The sequence below is a fragment of the Leptonotus elevatus genome, chromosome 13 (assembly GCF_054856555.1).
Source record: "Leptonotus elevatus isolate MCC_2025b chromosome 13, RoL_Lele_1.0, whole genome shotgun sequence".
In the NCBI taxonomy this organism is placed as follows: domain Eukaryota; kingdom Metazoa; phylum Chordata; class Actinopteri; order Syngnathiformes; family Syngnathidae; genus Leptonotus; species Leptonotus elevatus.
Window position 1 is genome coordinate 18431322 of NC_141251.1, and position 18552 is coordinate 18449873.

Below are 18552 nucleotides of genomic sequence, written 5' to 3' on the forward strand. Positions count from 1 at the left end.
ATGTTTTCTGTTAGGCGTATGATACACCTTTAGTGGTACTAGGCATTAAAATGAACAAGATATTGAAGAAAACAAGGGATCTAATCATTCCCCCCCCCCCCCCATGACTGTTATCTGATGTATAATGCACTCCATAGTGTTTTTAATAGTGTACATACACTTTTCCCACTCAAATAAACATTTTTCTTAAGTCATGTTATATAATTGCATCATTTTTACAATACAGTTAATATCAAGACAACAATTGTGCCATTACTGTAAGAAAGGCATAAAGAAAAACAAAACATGCAACACGATAATAATATACAAAGATACAATATACAATATCACAATATTAATATTTGATATTTCATCATGTAATATCTAATCTATCCTTTCACTCCCGATTTACATGGCAAGAAAGCATCTTGACACAGCTAAATCATATTACAGCATATGGTTGAGGTTATCAGAGGTCATGCTATAATAGAATCCTACAAATAGTGGGAGATAGTCGTGTCAACCTAGCACACAAACACATGCTATCATTTGATTTTCTTTGCCCGCAGCACTTTTCCGTTGATTTCCATTGTGCCGCATTAAAGTGACAGTGAGCAGCTTCAAGGACAGCTCACTGTCATTTTGAATATAGCCTCAGGTGCTGCGTTTCTGCTTGGAATAGTTTAGACTCATTACAAAGGTGCATGAAAGATACAAGGTAAGACATTTCGTACCACCAGCGACAATCCAAATTGTCACAGCCCGATGACTGAAAACATTTATGATCAATCACTCGATCAAAAAGGCAAGATACATTGATTACTATTGCTAATCAAGACATAGGGGCTCACAACACCAACATGTGGAGACCCTGTCTGCACTAATACGCACAGTGGTCTTCCAGGGTACAAATCAACTGACACTTACTTCCTGTCTCTTTTTGTGTGTGTCTCTTCTAGAGCAAGAAACACGCCAACAAGGTGCGTCTTTTTTATATGCTTCACCCAGAAGATGGAGGGCCACCTTCGAAGAGACTCAGGCCGGACAATCCGGTATGTTGTCACTCACTGTACTCATTACATGCTGGATGTGTGCGTAAAGCTTCACCAAGAAGGCTGTTGTGTGTGTGTATGTTTGTTTACAGCCAATTTTTATGTCAATCTAAAAAAAGATGGTGCTGTCAAATGGAATCCAATCTGAATGAAACCTGTTATGCATATGCAGGCAGGGACAAAAGCAGACATCACACCAGTGCTCATCCAGATTGTCAATTTAACATGTTCATGTATTTACCTGTCAAATCTCATCAATTCAGTTTAGGATTTGGATGACAGGGCATTGATTGACACTTTGTATAAAACACAAGGAAGTAACAGGTGTCTAGTAAGGGGTTTATTAAAGGGAAGGTCTCTAATTGTGATGATATTGTTATTAACAAATATTTAATATTTTCCTTTAAACAAATCATAAAATAATAAGGTATTTTACAACAAAATACTGTAATAACATATTAGCCTAAAAGTATAGTTGCATAAGTAATATTTAACTTATTGGCACAATTTAACAAAAAAATACCAAAGTGCTTGCTAAAGTTTGTGCTTTCTCTTTGTGTGTGTAAATTCAATGTAGTCATCCAGGTCATCTGCAAAAGTTGAATTGAGGCTGAACTGTAATTTTCGCGTTTGTTGCATTTGTTGTTAATGTTAACAAATATCTCAGGCAATGTTGTTAGGCTAACAACATTTTTTTTGCTGTGTGTCACACTTAGGAATGCGATGCACTGCCTACAGCAGCAAGTTTTTAACTTTATGGCTCGTGAGCATAAGTCGTTCAGAAAATGGATGGATGGATGCATGTGTTTTTATTATTATTATTATTATTATTATTATTATTATTATTATTATTATTATTATTATTATTATTATTATTTGTAGTAGTAGTAGTAGTAGTAGTAGTAGTAGTAGTGATAGTAGTAATACTAAACAAGTTGAATACATAAAAAAATTATCTTAAATGTAATTACAGTCACTTATTATTTTTGACCCTCAGGTGGTTATTTGAGGTGTGCCAGTTTTTTATTAGGTGGACAATGCACAAGCCTTCTAATTGAGCCGTGACATTTATTAGAGTGGAGGCCACTATTTGAGGAAAGATTAAATATATGTTTTCCCACTTTGTGGCATTTAACTCAATGATTTTCATTTCTCGTGATAAAATAGCAACTTGCAGGTGAAAATGGGTCACGATGTCCTTGACTGTACCTGACTATATAGCATAGAGAGAACCTGATTTCCCCCAGTGTAACCCGCCTGGACCATCCATTCCCAAGCTTGGCCATGGCAGCGCAGTGCCCGTGGGGATTTATATGTTGTTGAATCACTCGTGTGGTTTTTGTGGGCTGTAATTCTCCCCAGAGAGGTCATGGTACCGTTTCTGGTGAGCTTCAGTGGCTGCCAAGTAGCTCTGTATCGGTCGACTGCAGGCAATGGCTGGAGAGGGCAGTGCATTCCAATCCAAATGTGTGTGTGTGTGTGTGTGTGTGTGTGAGGATTGTGTCTGGGTATTAAGTTGAGCTTTTCGTGGCTCTCAGTGTGTGATTGCATGACAGACAGAGCTGAGTGTGTTAATGACACCAAGCATTGGAAAAAAGGTGTGAATAGAATAATTCAGCATATAACAGCGTATGGTCCATTTATCTACCAAGACTGGAAGTTCTGCACAGCACAGCACACACCCCCCCCCCCCCCCACACACACACACACACCCACACACACACACACACACACACACACACACACACACACACACACACACACACACACACACACACACAGTACACACGATGTGGACATAGCTGGTGGAAAAACAAATCAATTGGTAAATTCTAGTGCCGCCACACAAAACACAAAGCAAGGGAGGAGACCTTGTCTGGTTGTTAGCTCAGTCAGCAAACAAACCTGAGTCCTTGTGCCAAAACACACACAAATATTTGCATAACTGTGTCCATGATTTAAGAAATGCGCACATTTTTAAATGATAAAATAGGATGAGAGCCCCGGGCAATCATCTTCAAAGAAAGAGATTATACTTAGTTTTTAATTTGAAGTGATTTAAAAGCAGAAAGGCAGAGGCATACTGTGTTTTTTTATAGTTCCAAAGCAAAAAAGCTGTCAAGATGTATTTGTGGACCAATAACAAACAAAGATCAAAACCCCAGTACTGTCAGGACGGCACAGTCACTTCAGGTTCTTGCAGTATTACTCAACACAAGCTGCTTTGTATTTAATAATAAAAAAAATAATACTGCCAAAAACAAATCTTGTCTTAATTTGCCCAGTCATTGATCGACTCATATACATGGGTTTTTGCTATTCGTTGGGCAGGGTCAGTCCCTATCACCCATGAATGGCGGTGGTTGAAAGGTTTAGAGTAAATATAAAAGTTGTTTAACTCATTCACTCCCAGCCATTTTCACTGAAGCAACTCCCTTATTACTTGATTTTGACAAATTTTGCAAAGCCCACATAATATTATGCTCTTTTGCTATAAAAACATGGAACCTCAAAAAAGAAAGGTTAGAGTCTCTTCTTTCATCAGGATTTTTTTGTATCTGTTTTTGTTTTGCAGCAGTTAGCATTAGAATATAGCTAAGTTTCGTCAATATTCACATTCCCACTGAAAACACTGAAAAAAAGAGCTGCCCTGGCTGATCTCTTATGCACTGCTGCCACCTGCTGGCCGTTTTTTAAATAACTAACATTGCTCTAAGCCACCTCTTCACGTCAGGAGCTGCATCAAAGCCTTCTGTATGCCCTTGCATTAAAAAAAAACCCACAAGAAACGTGTAAACACGTTTATGGGCGTGAAGGGCAAATAATTAAAAAACGTTTTTAGACATTTTGGGGTTTGAATGAGTTAAATAGATCTATCAAAAACAATGACGATTATCATGTTTTCAAACACGCTGATCGTCGATCGGTCCAAAAAATCCTGATCGTGTAAAGACTATTTCTGTCAACATGTCACTGGCGGTCACTTGAAAATGGCAGATCTTCACCCAGCCAAGCGAGCAAGTCATGGGCAGAGTAACTCAGTGTGATGGCATTATTATATCAGGTCAGACCCGTTCTGCTTACAGACACATTTTTGGAAATAAGCAGCTCACAAACGATTCACTTAGTTACTTCATTTCAAGTTTGACGGCACTCTAGACTTTTCCGTCATGAAAATATACCAAAACAAAACAACATCTGGCTGCTTGTAAATAAAAGATACGCGCTGATGTCATGTTTTCGATCGTGATTGTGCCAGTAATGGACATGGTGTAGACAGCATTGTCCAATCTCATTGCAAGCTTTCTATATCAGCAGTTTCTATCCATATCCATTTCCATTCCGTCAAGTCACGTTTACGATCCAAAATAGCACAAATTGCAGCAGTAGAGATCTTTTCTGCAATGCATACAAAAATGTCATTAGCCATCACAAAGTCCATTACCAGTCACATGGGAAATAAAGCAATGTGTAGTATGGTATGAAGGAGTTGTACAAAAAGCAAATCAAGTGGAAATCAGGGCATATGCGAGCTTCCATCCTCTTCTCTGAGTGACAAATGTCACAAAATGTCATGCATGTGTGCCACACAACCTACTCGTATGCAATTGGCATGTTAAGGGCACACACACGTTCCTGCTCACAGACATATACACATTTTGAAAAAAACAACAACACATCACACCTGCGTCTCCATCTGCCTTCCTAAGTGAGCAAGACATGACTCAGCCCCTTCTGGCTTTCACTTCATGTGGGCTCTAAATACACAAACACTCGCTCACACTCACACAGTGCGAGTATTACGGCGGTCAGCACTTCGTTCATAACCTTTCCTCGCGTTTGTTTTCGTAGGATGCCGCACAGCTTACAAACACTTGTCAAGGGATGACTTTATTTGCATTCACTTCCAGACTTTGTTTTTGGCACTCTCTCTACACTTTACTTTATCTGAGTGACATTGTTAATAATATAGACATCCCAGACAACACCCAAGAATGAACTACGGTATCCAGGCCTGTTCAATTTGTTTAATAGCTTAAGATCATTCTATATCATCTACTTATTTTGAACAAGCATTAAAACCTTAGCAATTTTTTTAGCTGTAATTGTACTTTTTGTTTTCACACTGGTGGTTATGCTTTCCCATAATATCCATACATTTTTTATTTTACTTTTTTAAATTGTGCTTGTCCTTAAAGGTCATGGCTGAGCAGGAGCCTATTCCACTCGGTGATACAACCTGGACTGGTCATCAGCCAATTGCAGGGCACACATACAGAAGACAAACAACCATTCACACTCACATCCACACCACTTTACAATTTTGAGTATTAATAAACCTAACACAATGAGACGAGATTCAAATCCAGAACTTCAGAAGGGTGAGGCAAAAAGTGCTAACCTAGCCTGGGAAGCCACACCCACTTTATTTAAAGAGAGTAGGTCTGGACAGGCTGCCTTTTCGGCCCAGTTACAAAACGAACCATTTAATGAAATTTGCTGTGAAATATTCTTTGTGAGCAATGTTACTCTTCAGCGAATCCTTGTAACATTCAAAATGGTGCGCGGGAGAGACGATAGTTTGTTTCATTTAGCATTAAATTACCAGAAAGACATAGAGTCATTAAAATCCCAGCAGCTGGCGGCACTGGAAACATGTATTTCAAAAGAAGACGTTTGTCAAGATCACAGAGTGTCATCGCAAGAATTGAAGCCACTGTCGGCCATCTTACGTTGCCACTTGCTGAGGCCACCTAACTCTAATACATTGATTTTTCTGTGCCGTTTTCATGTAATTCTCTAGGGCGAAAATGCCACCATGTATGGTTGAAGAAGGCTGCGATTACACTCTGAGGCATGCATAGGCAGAAGGTCGGCCATATTTGCTTGCCAACTACGGCAACTACACTAGGTCAAAATATGTAGGAAGGATGTAGGCATCCATCTTGTGATTTCAAAATTTGGTGATTAATGGACTTCAAGCTATTGGTAAAGTCAATGCGGCAATTATTGTCTCAACTCCTACACAGCGAGAATTACTTTCAAAGTAAAAGGTGACAGTCCTGCTGTCCCCTTACACACAGACTGTTCTGTTGCTACCTCTGATACTATGTCGCAAATACTAGTGGTGCAACGGATCAACATTGAACCGTGTTCGGTTCGGATCAGGCCCCACGGTTCGGATCCCGCCCGATCTGCGGAACAAAAACAAAGTGCGCATTCACAGTCAATTCTGACATAAAGCTGAAACATACTCAATGGAGTATACACGCTAAGTCTAACTTCACAATAAAGTTTACCAAATACAGTAATACATTGACAGCAAAGCATTAAGTACACTTTTACTTTGAAGTTCGCCCATGTTGTGACGTGATGGCTAGCTTGACTTCCCTTTTAGACGTTACTTGATAATAGTTTATTGACATTGTAATCGCGACCAACATCAACACAACGCCATCCCAAACTTATGTTCAATCGCTAATTTAGGACGCTAAGAAACCGCTAATTAATTACTCTGTCATTGTATGACACGGCAGAAGTCTCCGACGTGGCTAGCGGCTAGCTATTAGCATGATCAACGACTGTCTGAGTATATGGCTGCCGGCTGATAAGTAAGTTTGACATCGTACTTTAATTATTTTTCAATATTCTGGACCAAGGCTACTTTGTAATTCACTCTCCATGTTTAAAGGAAGGGGAGTGCCTTAAATTGCATGTTTAAAAAAAAAAGATAAATAGAACTTTGTCTTCATTTATTTTATAAAACACCCATTAAAAAAGAAAACCATTCAACTCAAAATGTCAAACTTAGCTGTTTAGATAAAAGGAACCCAACTTTATGCCATTAATACCTTGTTATTTAACACATGAACCGTGTAAAAATAAGAATGTTTGTGCCTCATATTGCACTTAAAAGTTGTGCTCCTAAACCCTATATTAGACATTTTGAATTTATTTATTATTTTTTTTTTTTTTACTATTATTACTAGTACTATTTATCTTTCTTTCTTTTTTTTTGTTTTGTGGCTGATCCGAAAAACGATCTGATCGGTGACTCAAATCCGCGATTCGATCCGAACCTTGACTTTTGTGGTCCGTTGCACCACTAGCAATTACGGCAAATTTATGGGTCAACACTACATCCCGAAAAGCCATTTTTATGGCTTTGATGGAAAGTATTTAAGTGTCCTCCCCACTATTAGGCAAGCACTGGCCCACCCCCAGTTGCAACCTTCAGACCTTAGTTGAGTAGATAAAATGCCAGCGGCCAAATAAGTTCCAGAAACACACTAGGACTATAACACTGAATCACAAACCCAAACAAGCAAGTGATATAATTTTCTAGAAATGTCAGTTTTCAGTATTCTTTGTTTGCAAACAAAAGAAAATAACAGAACATTTTATAATTTAAAAACTGTCCCCCTGTTCTCACCTGGGTTGACCTTGTGCATGCAATGGAAAAGTGCAAAGGTATTTGGGTAGAGTGAAGGAAATGCCAATGTTTACTCGGTGTGAAATGCCATGCCTAGAGCTTTTTGTGGCTCTTTTTGTTTGGGAGTAGAGATAAAACGCGGAGAAACTAGGTCGTAAAGGTGCTCGCAGATGAAAGCGAGGTGGGGACATTTGTGCGTGTGTGTGTGAAGAGGTGGGGGACGTGATACATGTTTTCATCTACTTCTCCTCGCGGCTTTGCACACGCGACGTACCTGACAAAAAGGGCAGAAGATAGTAAAATAGTAAAAAACACAATATTTGCATCACCTCCTCTTTTTTAATTTACACTCTCAAGCGCTTCATCCTCGACCTCCAAATGGGAGCGTCCTTCAAGTGTATATTTAGCAGCGATGTGTCCCACGGCGCCTGGACGCAGCACAGTAAGAGTAGGAGCACACGGAAAGCAAAACAGAAGGAGAGAAAGATAAACACAGCTAATTAGGAGCCTATTGTGAGGTGTACGACAGGCAGAAAGAGACAAAATATTCAGAGATTCAGACATCAGGCGGGGGATAAAATAGCATACACACAGACAATAATCAACATATTATAGTCAAGATAGATGTGGGATTTTTTTTCCCATTATTTTATCTCTAACAATGCACTCTTAGATACACCAGTATAAAATATTGTTTGATGAAAGCTAAGTTTGTGTCCTTGTGATTATTTCAACTGATTGAATAGTCACGTCATCCTTTATGCACTGGATGTAAATTACCAATTTTATTCTGTAGTTTTTTTAACGACAATCGGCGATTTGTAATATGGTATTATTAAAATAGGAAGGAGCTCCACACCAGATGTCTGCTATAGTTTTAAGCGTGACCTGTGCAAGGGAGCATGCAGTGCCACCGGGCATCCTGACTGCTGGTAAATACCAAGAAGAAGAAAAAGTATTATTGTGAAGAAGAAAAAGAAGATGCAAAGCTAACTGTTTATCTGTTAACTACATTGTGGTTAAAAAAAAATTCTATATTGTGTGTAGTACATCCAAGGTTTGTCTTCTTTAATTAGACATCATTATAATGTATTGTACAGTTTTCGCTGTATCGTGATACGATCAATAGTATGGTATCATGAGTTACTTTGTGATTCCCAGCCTTAAAGAGGAAGTCAACACAAAAATATTCTTTACAATAATATGTTCTATGTAGCCTCGCTAGTCAGTATGCGTTATGAATATGAATGAAGCAGCAAAATCCATCCATCCACTCATTTTTATCTATCTCATGGGGCGGACATTTTGCCACTTGTTGTCGACTGAAAATGACTGAAAATCACAGTTGCTCAGAGCTGAGGTAACGACCAATGACTGTTCAGCTTGTGAATGTCACATGACCAAACTCAGAAAACAGGTGAGGAGTGATTTGTCGTTACTGAGCAACTGTGATGTCATTTTTAGTTGACAGCAAGTTGCAAAATGGCCGCCCCCCTGAGATGGATAAAAACAGGTAGATTTTGACACTTAACTCATTATCCACAAACTCAATATTAATCAGAATTCTGTCGGAGAGGGGGCACATACTTCATATTATTATAAAGAAAATGTTTGGGTTGACTTGCCCTTTAATTTAAGGCGTTAAACAATGGAAGTCAAACATACAGAAAAGTCAAAAGACTCAAAATTAACTGTGGATGCTTAATGACACTTGGCAAAAGTTGAGTCATCAGTGTTGTTTATCATCTAATTTGTTTCAGTGGAGTGCCAACAGACACACATGCAAACACACACTCAAATTGTTTGAAACGTATTTGTTTGCTTTTTAGTGTTTTGACAGGTACCAAAGCAGTTGATAGTCCTCGAGACGATTTTGGCGGAACAAGCATCCTTATACACACGGGAGAGGAGATAAAGTAGGCGAAGTGGCGGAGAAAGAATAACGGGATAATAATGAGTGAGAAAAATGAGCGCAGGAGCAGCGAGTACGCATTACAGCAGAATAAGAAGATATGCTAATGAGCACAAGGGATGAATGCATAGGCACGAAAGCAAGGGATGGATGTAACTTGGTTGTACTTGTGGCTCCCATGACACGATCATGAATAAATATGGAAATGGCGCGACTATAGACTGCACGGATTTAACAAGACATTTCTCACCTGCAAAAATCAATGAGGCGCGGCAACAATGTCATGCTAACAGGAGCTACAGTTTCATCCATGTTTGGAATATCTTCTGTATCCAAGCACACAAAACAAAATACAATGATGTGCATCAAATTACAACTTGAGCTGAAGGGATTTTACAAAGATGGAAGCGTTAAATTGGAATCTCCATGTAAAATTGGTGTCAAATGTCCAATCTGAATGGAAAATAAAGATCCTCAGCCGGCATACACATAAGCATGTGGGTTTATGGTCAATAATTTTACTAAACAGCCATTTTTACCTCATCATAAATATCAAATGTCATTCCATTTTGATCAAATTTGCCAATATATCACGGAATCCTACTAATATGCCTCAAATTGCAACTTTATCTAATGAGGTTTTATAAGGTCTAAGTGTTTGAACATTAGCAATGTCATTTTGGTGTCAGGTGTAAATTCATTTGGATTTGACAGTCTTTATTGTGTGTGTACTGTATGCAACATATTGTGTTTTTTGGGGGGTACAAGGGCATTTGTTGTTAAAACTAATTACCTTACCCTAAAATTGCACCTCCTTATACATATCGCCGATTATAAATATAGTTAATTATAATAACCTATTAAGTCGTCAAATTCGAAATTGAACCAACATTTTGGGCAATGGCGTACACAGAGATTTTGGGGGGCAAGTGCTCCGGCGGGGAAAAAAGGGCATTTTTTGTGCACAAGGAAAATACCTTAATGACAATTACGAGATGACGTCACAAGTCAAGATGGCCGTCAATTTGGTGAACGAAATCTATCTGCTCATTGAAAAGGGTTGCCGTATGGATTGTTGCAATTTGATTTGTGAGGATTATTTTGATTTCAAAATGTGATGAGATGTCGTTTGTATGATAGTCACAGAAAAAAGCATTACAATCTGCTGTTTGTTTTCACCGTAAAAAGGAAGCATTTGCATTGTGTTGCATTAGAGACATATCAGAAATGCTCCGATGTTCGGAAAAGTCAATAAAAGTTTTTAAATAAACATTACACACATATAATAATAATTAATAATACCCCACAGCTAGTTTTAATAACAGCCTATTAGGGCAACATGACTGCAAGACTTGCATAGAAGTAACTTACAGTTATGGTTTGTACTAAATAATAACTAATAATTTAGCTAATAATAGCTTCATGCCTGCTGATTTAGTACAAACTACTTAAAAATAAGATTTTTTTCAGTACAATTAACCTAAATGATCAAATCAATATAAAAATTGGATCTTAAAAGGTGCTAAACTCTAGTTAACATGACTCTCTCTGGCCTTGACTCTGAGTCTGACCTTTCATCTTCATGTGTCTTTGATTTCATCCAAGAGAGCAGCGAGATGCTTCCCTTCACTGCTTGCTGTAGCTCCTTTTCTTTTCCCCTTTTTCAGCCTCTCCTTTCTAGGCATTATGCTACAATTACTAAATAAATAGACCAATTGTAACCAAACAGACCAATGGCTTGAGAACGAATAAGACTGACTGTTGTCATCATTACAAGAAGACAAAAGGGTATTTTTCACAGGCAATTGACAATTCCAAACATCCGAGCATTTCTTATATTTCCACAATGCAACTCAATGCAAATGCATCAATCACCAATGACGTCTTGGATTGTTTTTGCCTGTGACTACTAGCATAATACAAACCAGACACAAACAACAGTTAATCACATTTTGAAGTCAAAATAATCCCCAGAAATCAAATTACAAAACAAAGTCCAATGCTTTTCAATGCACGGAACACAGAGAGCTTCCTTTCACCCTCATTAGTCTTACTATGTGGTGGTTATCATGTTATCTATTATTGAATTAGCATATAGCATTTTAAACTAGGTGGCTAATATCGGCTAATTTATGCGAACAAACAATACAATTTCACTGGATTCATAACACAGTTACCTGGCTGGGGTGGAGCAGCAGGGGAAGGAGATGCGTGTGTGTGTCTGTCCCACACCGCGACCATGGGTAATTAGCGTTCATGTGACAAAGGAAGCGAGAGAGCTAGGTCGGGTGCGTGTGCGCAGGGGATGCATATTGTTTTTTTCACACGCGATTAATTACGCAGCTTTTCTAAAAGATTGTATCAACATCGACCTGTCCTTAGTAAAGTGTTTATTAAAAAAACAAAAAACAAAAATAACTTTCCAAAGGGCACTTTTTTTGAGAGAGGGCAGAGGGGCAAGGGTGTGAGCACCACTAGGGGTCCTGCACACCATTGATTTTGGGTATAAATTACGTCACTAGTGTTGCACAAAATATCTGAGTTCTATGTGTTGCCTGGCATAAATAACCACATGTATTGTTTTAGTCTTTAATATCATCTATGGGTGTAATAAATCATTGATTGTAACTTGTAACTTGTAATTTGGTTAATATTTTTTGTGAAGATTTATTTTCATTTACTTATTCACTGCCAGCAATTTTCAAAGCATACACGTAGTTCCCCATATTGCCAACTGTTTTAGAAAAGTTTGACTGATCTTTCAAGATGCACAGAATATTGTTTTGCGACAATATAAACACCAAACCTACCCCCAAAAAATAGTAGGCACTCTTCTTTTGCCAGAAAAAAAGGTTGATTCTAGCATTATTATTTATTCAGTAATCAGCTGTCAAAGTCGGGTTGGTTTCGCCAAAAATGCAGGTTTCTGATCAAAAAGCAGAGAAAATTTGTTTTTGTGAAAACTCGTCATTCAGAACAATGACTTTGACTATATATATATATATATATATATATATATATTGCTTTTGTGTCACTTCTAATAGTGAAACAACAAAAGCAAAACTGAGAAAGGACTTTTGAATGCAAAATAATTTCTTTAAACATAAAGAAATGTAAGCATACCTAGAGCGATATTGATGTCAGTCCATGAACTGCATCATTTCTCACAATGGTGATACACACTTTCTATTACCTACCACAATATGTACTCTGCTTACACCATACATATAAAGTCTTCGAGAGTCTATTCAAAATGTGCTATCTAACACAGCCATCAACAGGGATCCATTAGTAAGTGCTTTAAAGCCCCTCTTCCACACTTACCTGTAAAAAAATATCCTTATTGGATATATTCGTCAGTGGCAGTAAATTGGTTGGATTCCGCTTGATGAATATAAACGTTCATGGCAGTGACTGAGTTAATGGTGCCTTCAAGCAATTGAGCCAAAACAAAATGGAAAACAGCACTACATGGCTGAAAATGTCAAATGCTCTGTTAATTCAGCATCAACTAGCTTGCTGCCTAAAGAAGGCCAACATAACATCAGCAATAGGAATTTGAGCAATACCTATGTAGTGCTGATAAACCTCTCTGAGCAACATTATGGTGCTCAAAACAGGAGTTCCGAAAAATCAGAAATTGTTCCTACGATCCCTCCAAATAATATTGTAATCAATTAGTTGTTCATTAATCATTCATCAATCAAGCTGAATACCATAGTCGAGTATCAACAGGAGTTATTTTAACAAGTGAATGCCAGCAAAATGCTATTCCAAGTAGAAGCAATCTAAACATTTAAAACAAAAAACTTGAGAAAAAAAATACTAAACAACAAAAAAGCTCGTCTAAGAAGATATGCCTTTAGACTCTTTTAAAGTCTATAATCCGTCAGACTCATATTTCGTTAAATGTTATTAATGTATGGATTCTCTACCCAATGAACATATGTGAAAGGGTACCTAGATAGCGTATCATTAAAAATACATGCTGAAGAAGTTGCAGCACACAAAATAAAGCCAATAATAGCCAACTCCCTTGGCAGAGATAATTACTAGTCTACGTACACTCCAGTCATGTGTATGCGGTACCCATAAACAATGCTCCGTCAATACCAAGCCAGCACAATAAAGCAGACGTGTGCCAACACAGACGGCGACTGCACTCGTGGAATTGAGGGGAGCGGGAAGAGGATCACAGCATGGAGGGGAGCGACATGGGGGAGGACCGGAGAGGGGGCCGGTGGAAAACCTGCCAATACCGATAAATATTTCATCCTACAACACACACACAGTCAGTGAGCCTCGTGCCCACAGGGGGGAGGAGGAAAGCAAATATAGAAAGGCAAGAGAGCGAGTGTAAAGAGGCAAAAGAGAAAGTGGGGACAGCTGAGACATAGCAAAGCCTGGAAGGTGAAGGTGTCCTCAACATTTATGACCGTGATGCTAAGCAGAGCTGACAGCCCTTACGTACACACACACAGATGAGGGTGTCACACACATTTCTCTTTTACCCTCAACCCTCTTGACCCGAGCGAGGTTGGTGTCCTTCAGCTTGACACCTGGACTAGCGGAAGCGCTGGTGTGAAAAGAAGTCACAGAGAGCCAAAGTGACGCAAGACGACGGTTGAGCGCACAAGCGTGGATGAATCGACTCCTCAAAGTGAGCAGAGACGTGAACAAGGAAACCAGACAGGACTCTGAACATGAACAGCAGATTTATGTCACAGACAAAAGTGGAATACTACTTTCTTTTAATCTTGTTACAATCCAGACTATCCATCATGGTCAAAAGTGTCCCAATAGGAGGTACCACAAAAAGCAGTGTGAACCCTTTTAAATGGAATGGTTTACTAACCTTTGGGAAAATATCAGCAATATTTTCTATATTACTGTGAGAAGCAGTTGTAGTTTTGTTATAGGCAGAGAATAGGAGAGGTTCCATAGAGAATCTTGGATGGTGCCGTCAAAAATACTGGAAAAAAAGGATTGAACACAAAGCTGACATACCCAACATTAAATTGTTCTGCTTGGCTGTATATGTCACTTGCCTAGGTAAATGAGCAAAAGATGTATTTTCGGACAAATTAAATGGAATGATTGTGTAATTTCCTGCAACATGCCTGATGAGATCTCATATACTACATTAGGGTGCCAATGGTCAGAAATCAGCATATTCAATTGTGCAGATGTACCTAATAATTTGTCCAGTGTGCATCTGTGTGCATATATAATAGGCAAGTATATTAGACTGTTTACATGGCTTCTCTGTACCTAAGTTGAAGCCTGTTGTGTATACCTCTCTGGGTTTACTGAGTATTCTTAGATTTTTCACATCCTGTTCCAGCCTATACACCAGATGGGCAAGAACAAAGAAGAGGGAACAGCTCAAGAGAAATAAAGCTCGGCTTTGTTGTGCGTGTGTACATGGTAGTGGAGTTTTTTTTTCCGGCAGTTGCTCTTTTTCTTTGTGCGCCTCATCCGCTTCACCATCCTTTGTAATGTTCCAACATGATGAAATGATGCCACAGTGTCGTTCCCAAGTGTAATGATCAGTTGATTATCCATCTGTGCCGTGTGTCTTACCCCCATCAACTCCTCACCACTGTGCTCCTCTCTGTCAACTTCTAGGACTGCGACGAGACAGAGGTGGACAAAAACAAGTGCTGCACTTTGTGTAACATGTTCTTCACCTCGGCCATCGTGGCTCAGTCCCACTACCAGGGAAAAACACATGCCAAGAGAGTCCGCCTGGTGCTAGGTGAGACTCCGAGCAGCCCCGCAGCCTTGACCACGCAGCCTACCAACGCAGGTATTCAACAAAGTCCAGCCCATCTTGACAAACTGATGACGGTTTAGAACAGTAGAGGAGCCACCCTCAATGTGCTCAAGTGTTTGATAACTGAAGGAAGACATATGTGTTTTCACAATTTAAAACAAGTCCCTGTACGGCTGTGCAATTAATCGAAATTCAATTACATTTCAATTATTACACTCCACAATTACAAAATTGGCATAATCATATACAAAATAAAAGATTGTTAATACTAATTTAGAGTTTTTTAAATGTGTATATTTGCTTCTTATTTTTTTAAATAATTAATTTAATAAATCTTGTTTAGTCCAAAAGAAACTTGCATGATTATAGTGTTTCAAATAATTTTATATAATGTTTTAATATTTTTTACGTTTAAACATTTTCTTGTTTTGAACCAAAAAAACAAATGATTGTTCTAATCATGATTTCAATTATTACCAAATTAATCGTGATTAATATTTTCTTCATAATCGGGCAGCCCTACCCTCCTGATTTGGTGCAGTAAAAGGTCTCACATTCTCAAAATATACAAATGATAAAGAATTACAGCAGCATTAACTCCCACTTGACACTTGTTCAAATCATGCCGTTTTTGAGGGGTGGTTCAGTCTCATAAAAATGCCAAGCACAGCTTTCGTGACCATGAAGACTGGTGTACAGCAAGGGCATCTAAGCAAAGTGAGCACCTACTTACTCTGCGTTGCTAGCGTGGTGACTTCATTTCTATATTTTGCAAATATTTTGTTTCAGTGATGAGCAACAAATCTAGTGACTTTTATTGCAGACATGTTATTGGAGCTTTTGAGACATTTCACCTCTTTGTATCCGTATGAATAGCACTTGCGGGTGGACACCACTGGCTAATTTACTCATGTAATATTGGGTGGGCAGGTACTCCAGAGAACTACTATTTGAATACAAAGTCAAATTTCCACCATTTGTCCCCGTTAGCAAGTGGTTAAATGTTTCACCGTGAGATAGTTGGATGAAACTATCCTGTTCAACAAGGTATTATGTGTGGAATTCTCTATCTGTAAAATTGTAACTAAGTCAAGAATGCACTTCTTTTTTCCTTTTTTTTTTTTTTTTAATCCAAGGAATGTATTTGTTTCATTTCATTCATTACTATGAGCATCACCACAAACCATGAGCTACTGATTGACAGAATACGCTATACTATATTTGAAAAAAAAAGAGAGTTATGTAAAACCTTACCTTGAAAATATAATCACACTATACGATTTTCAAAGCATGCGTGCCAATCCAAGAAGTTTGTGTACGGTATTTCTGATCAATAGGGAAAGCATACGTTCATATTTTTTCAAAGGATACCAACAGTAGTTACACTTGCTACAGTTTTTAATGTATAGAAACTTTCCATGCTCACTAGAGGAAACTATTATTCAAAAATTACATTAGTTAGTATGCATGTCTGCTAATGATCATCGTAAAGGATACAGTTTGATGAGATGTCAAAATTAATCGATTACAACTAATCAATTATCAAATTAAACAATTTTTTATAATCGAGTAATCGTTTAGAGCCATGTTTAACTTCAACAGTAATCATTGTCTGATTTCTGTATTTCTCCTTCAAAAATATCATCTGTTGTGGTTAATCAAAATAAGACAAGCAAACATTTTAGACAATAATCTGATTCCTTTCAAGTTCAATACTTTTATTGAATTCCACTAGTGGATCCTGATGTTCCTGCTCTAAAGATCAAAATGATCTTGTGTGCTATTATACAAACAAGCACACACTGCATATACTGTGTGTTCTTATATTGCTTCAATGTAAACTATTTTAGTTGAAAGCAGGTCTTTTTATAGAAATATTTAGTCAACCTTCAGGTCAAAACGTCTCGTCTGCTTCAGAGGAAAGGAAATGTCTGCAAACATTTCTGAGGCCCAAGAGGGAAATCTCGGACGGTGAAGCTTAATGAAGATGAATTAATGTTTGTTCAAACTCATGATTTTTTTTTTAAATGAGGTTGTCTTGACGCTACTGAGTCGTCCCCAGGGAGGCTTTATATAATGTGACTCTAATTGGATTTATTGTCACAATTCATAGAGCTATGAATTTGCAGATTTTGCACGCTCACAAAAAGGAGCATTAAAATGAGCCCCAAAGTGACTTTTTCTTCAACTTTGCCCTACTTTGGTGATATGCCACTGGTGTGCAGTTTCCTCTAGTGTAAGAACCTTACCCATCTAAAGAAAGCAAACAGTTGTAAGAGAGCAACAGAAAAAGGCATCCTGGGAGAGAGGAGAAGCATTTAATCTGGGATTGAAGTCCAAGGTAGCCTTCATTCTCAATCTGACATCTGACGAGACACATGAACACACATACTTACTTTAGCCATGCTTTAGCTTGTGTCTCCTTTATGAAGCACTTAGATTGAATGGTAACTTTTAGACAGTTTGGTATGCTGGCTGTAGTTTGTCTATTCGGAAATGCTATTTTGAAGCTAAGCAATGCAACCCATGATTTATCAACAATGAACAGAAATGGTGACCTGTAAATATTGATTAACGAGAAAGATTAACATGAAATGCAAATTTTAGAAATAGCATGTTTTTCATTCTTCCAATTCCATTTACATTGTCATACAGAAGTTTCATGGATCAATCAATTAAATACAGTGTATCAAGATCCACCCTAAAGGTAACTTTACCCTTTGGTTGGCACCCGTGAAAAACTGGTACGGTAGGTCATTATACCAAGCTTGATAATAAAATACCAATTTTGTTAACTACACTACTGATACAAAACGTACTGCTTAACACAAGAAACACATTGAAACGTGCATTCATGTTTCCATCTCAGGAGGTTACGACACTAATGCTGCATTCGAGGATAATCGGAAGTCTGACTTTTCCGAGTTCAAATCAGAGAGTGTGTACGGGAACGGCACCTTAAACTCAGAAATTCCACTTGCGAATTCAGAAAAAAAAAGTAGTGCCTACCCCGACTTCACCGACGGACTACATGTGACGCCACTCTACAATGGCGACCCCTTTGGAAACACAGACCGTGAATGGTAAAACACAATTTACTCTAGTATAAAACTAGATAGCTTTCTTCATTCATAAATATTCGACATGACTTCACGTAAGACAACATATGTGACAGTATGCCGCTATCTCATCTCCTTGCATGAAATTATACGGTGAACTACTGAACTGTATGGAATTCTTATGTAATAAGATAGAAAACAATGAATGAAGCAAAATTGCGAGAAGACAAGTTTACTGGAGGTCAAAATGAGTTTTGAGGACCAAAATAAAAAACAATTTATCACTATCCGCCATTTTGGTTGTTTATTTTAGCCTTGAACGCTTTCAGCTTGGAACTGGA

General features: G+C 38.2%; 1 protein-coding gene across 3 annotated transcripts in view; it reads left to right on the forward strand.

Annotated features, from left to right (window-relative positions):
* Positions 1-18552, forward strand: part of LOC147164103 (zinc finger matrin-type protein 4) — an 86255-nt gene that overhangs the window by 30265 nt on the left and 37438 nt on the right. For 2 of the 3 annotated variants that reach the window (XM_086093837.1, XM_086093838.1), the window contains exons 3-4: positions 939-1031; positions 15005-15185. In XM_086093837.1, the coding sequence (XP_085949963.1) occupies positions 939-1031; positions 15005-15185 (274 nt within the window). The remainder of the gene's footprint in view (positions 1-938; positions 1032-15004; positions 15186-18552) is intronic. The other variant, XM_086093839.1, reaches the window with a different exon arrangement.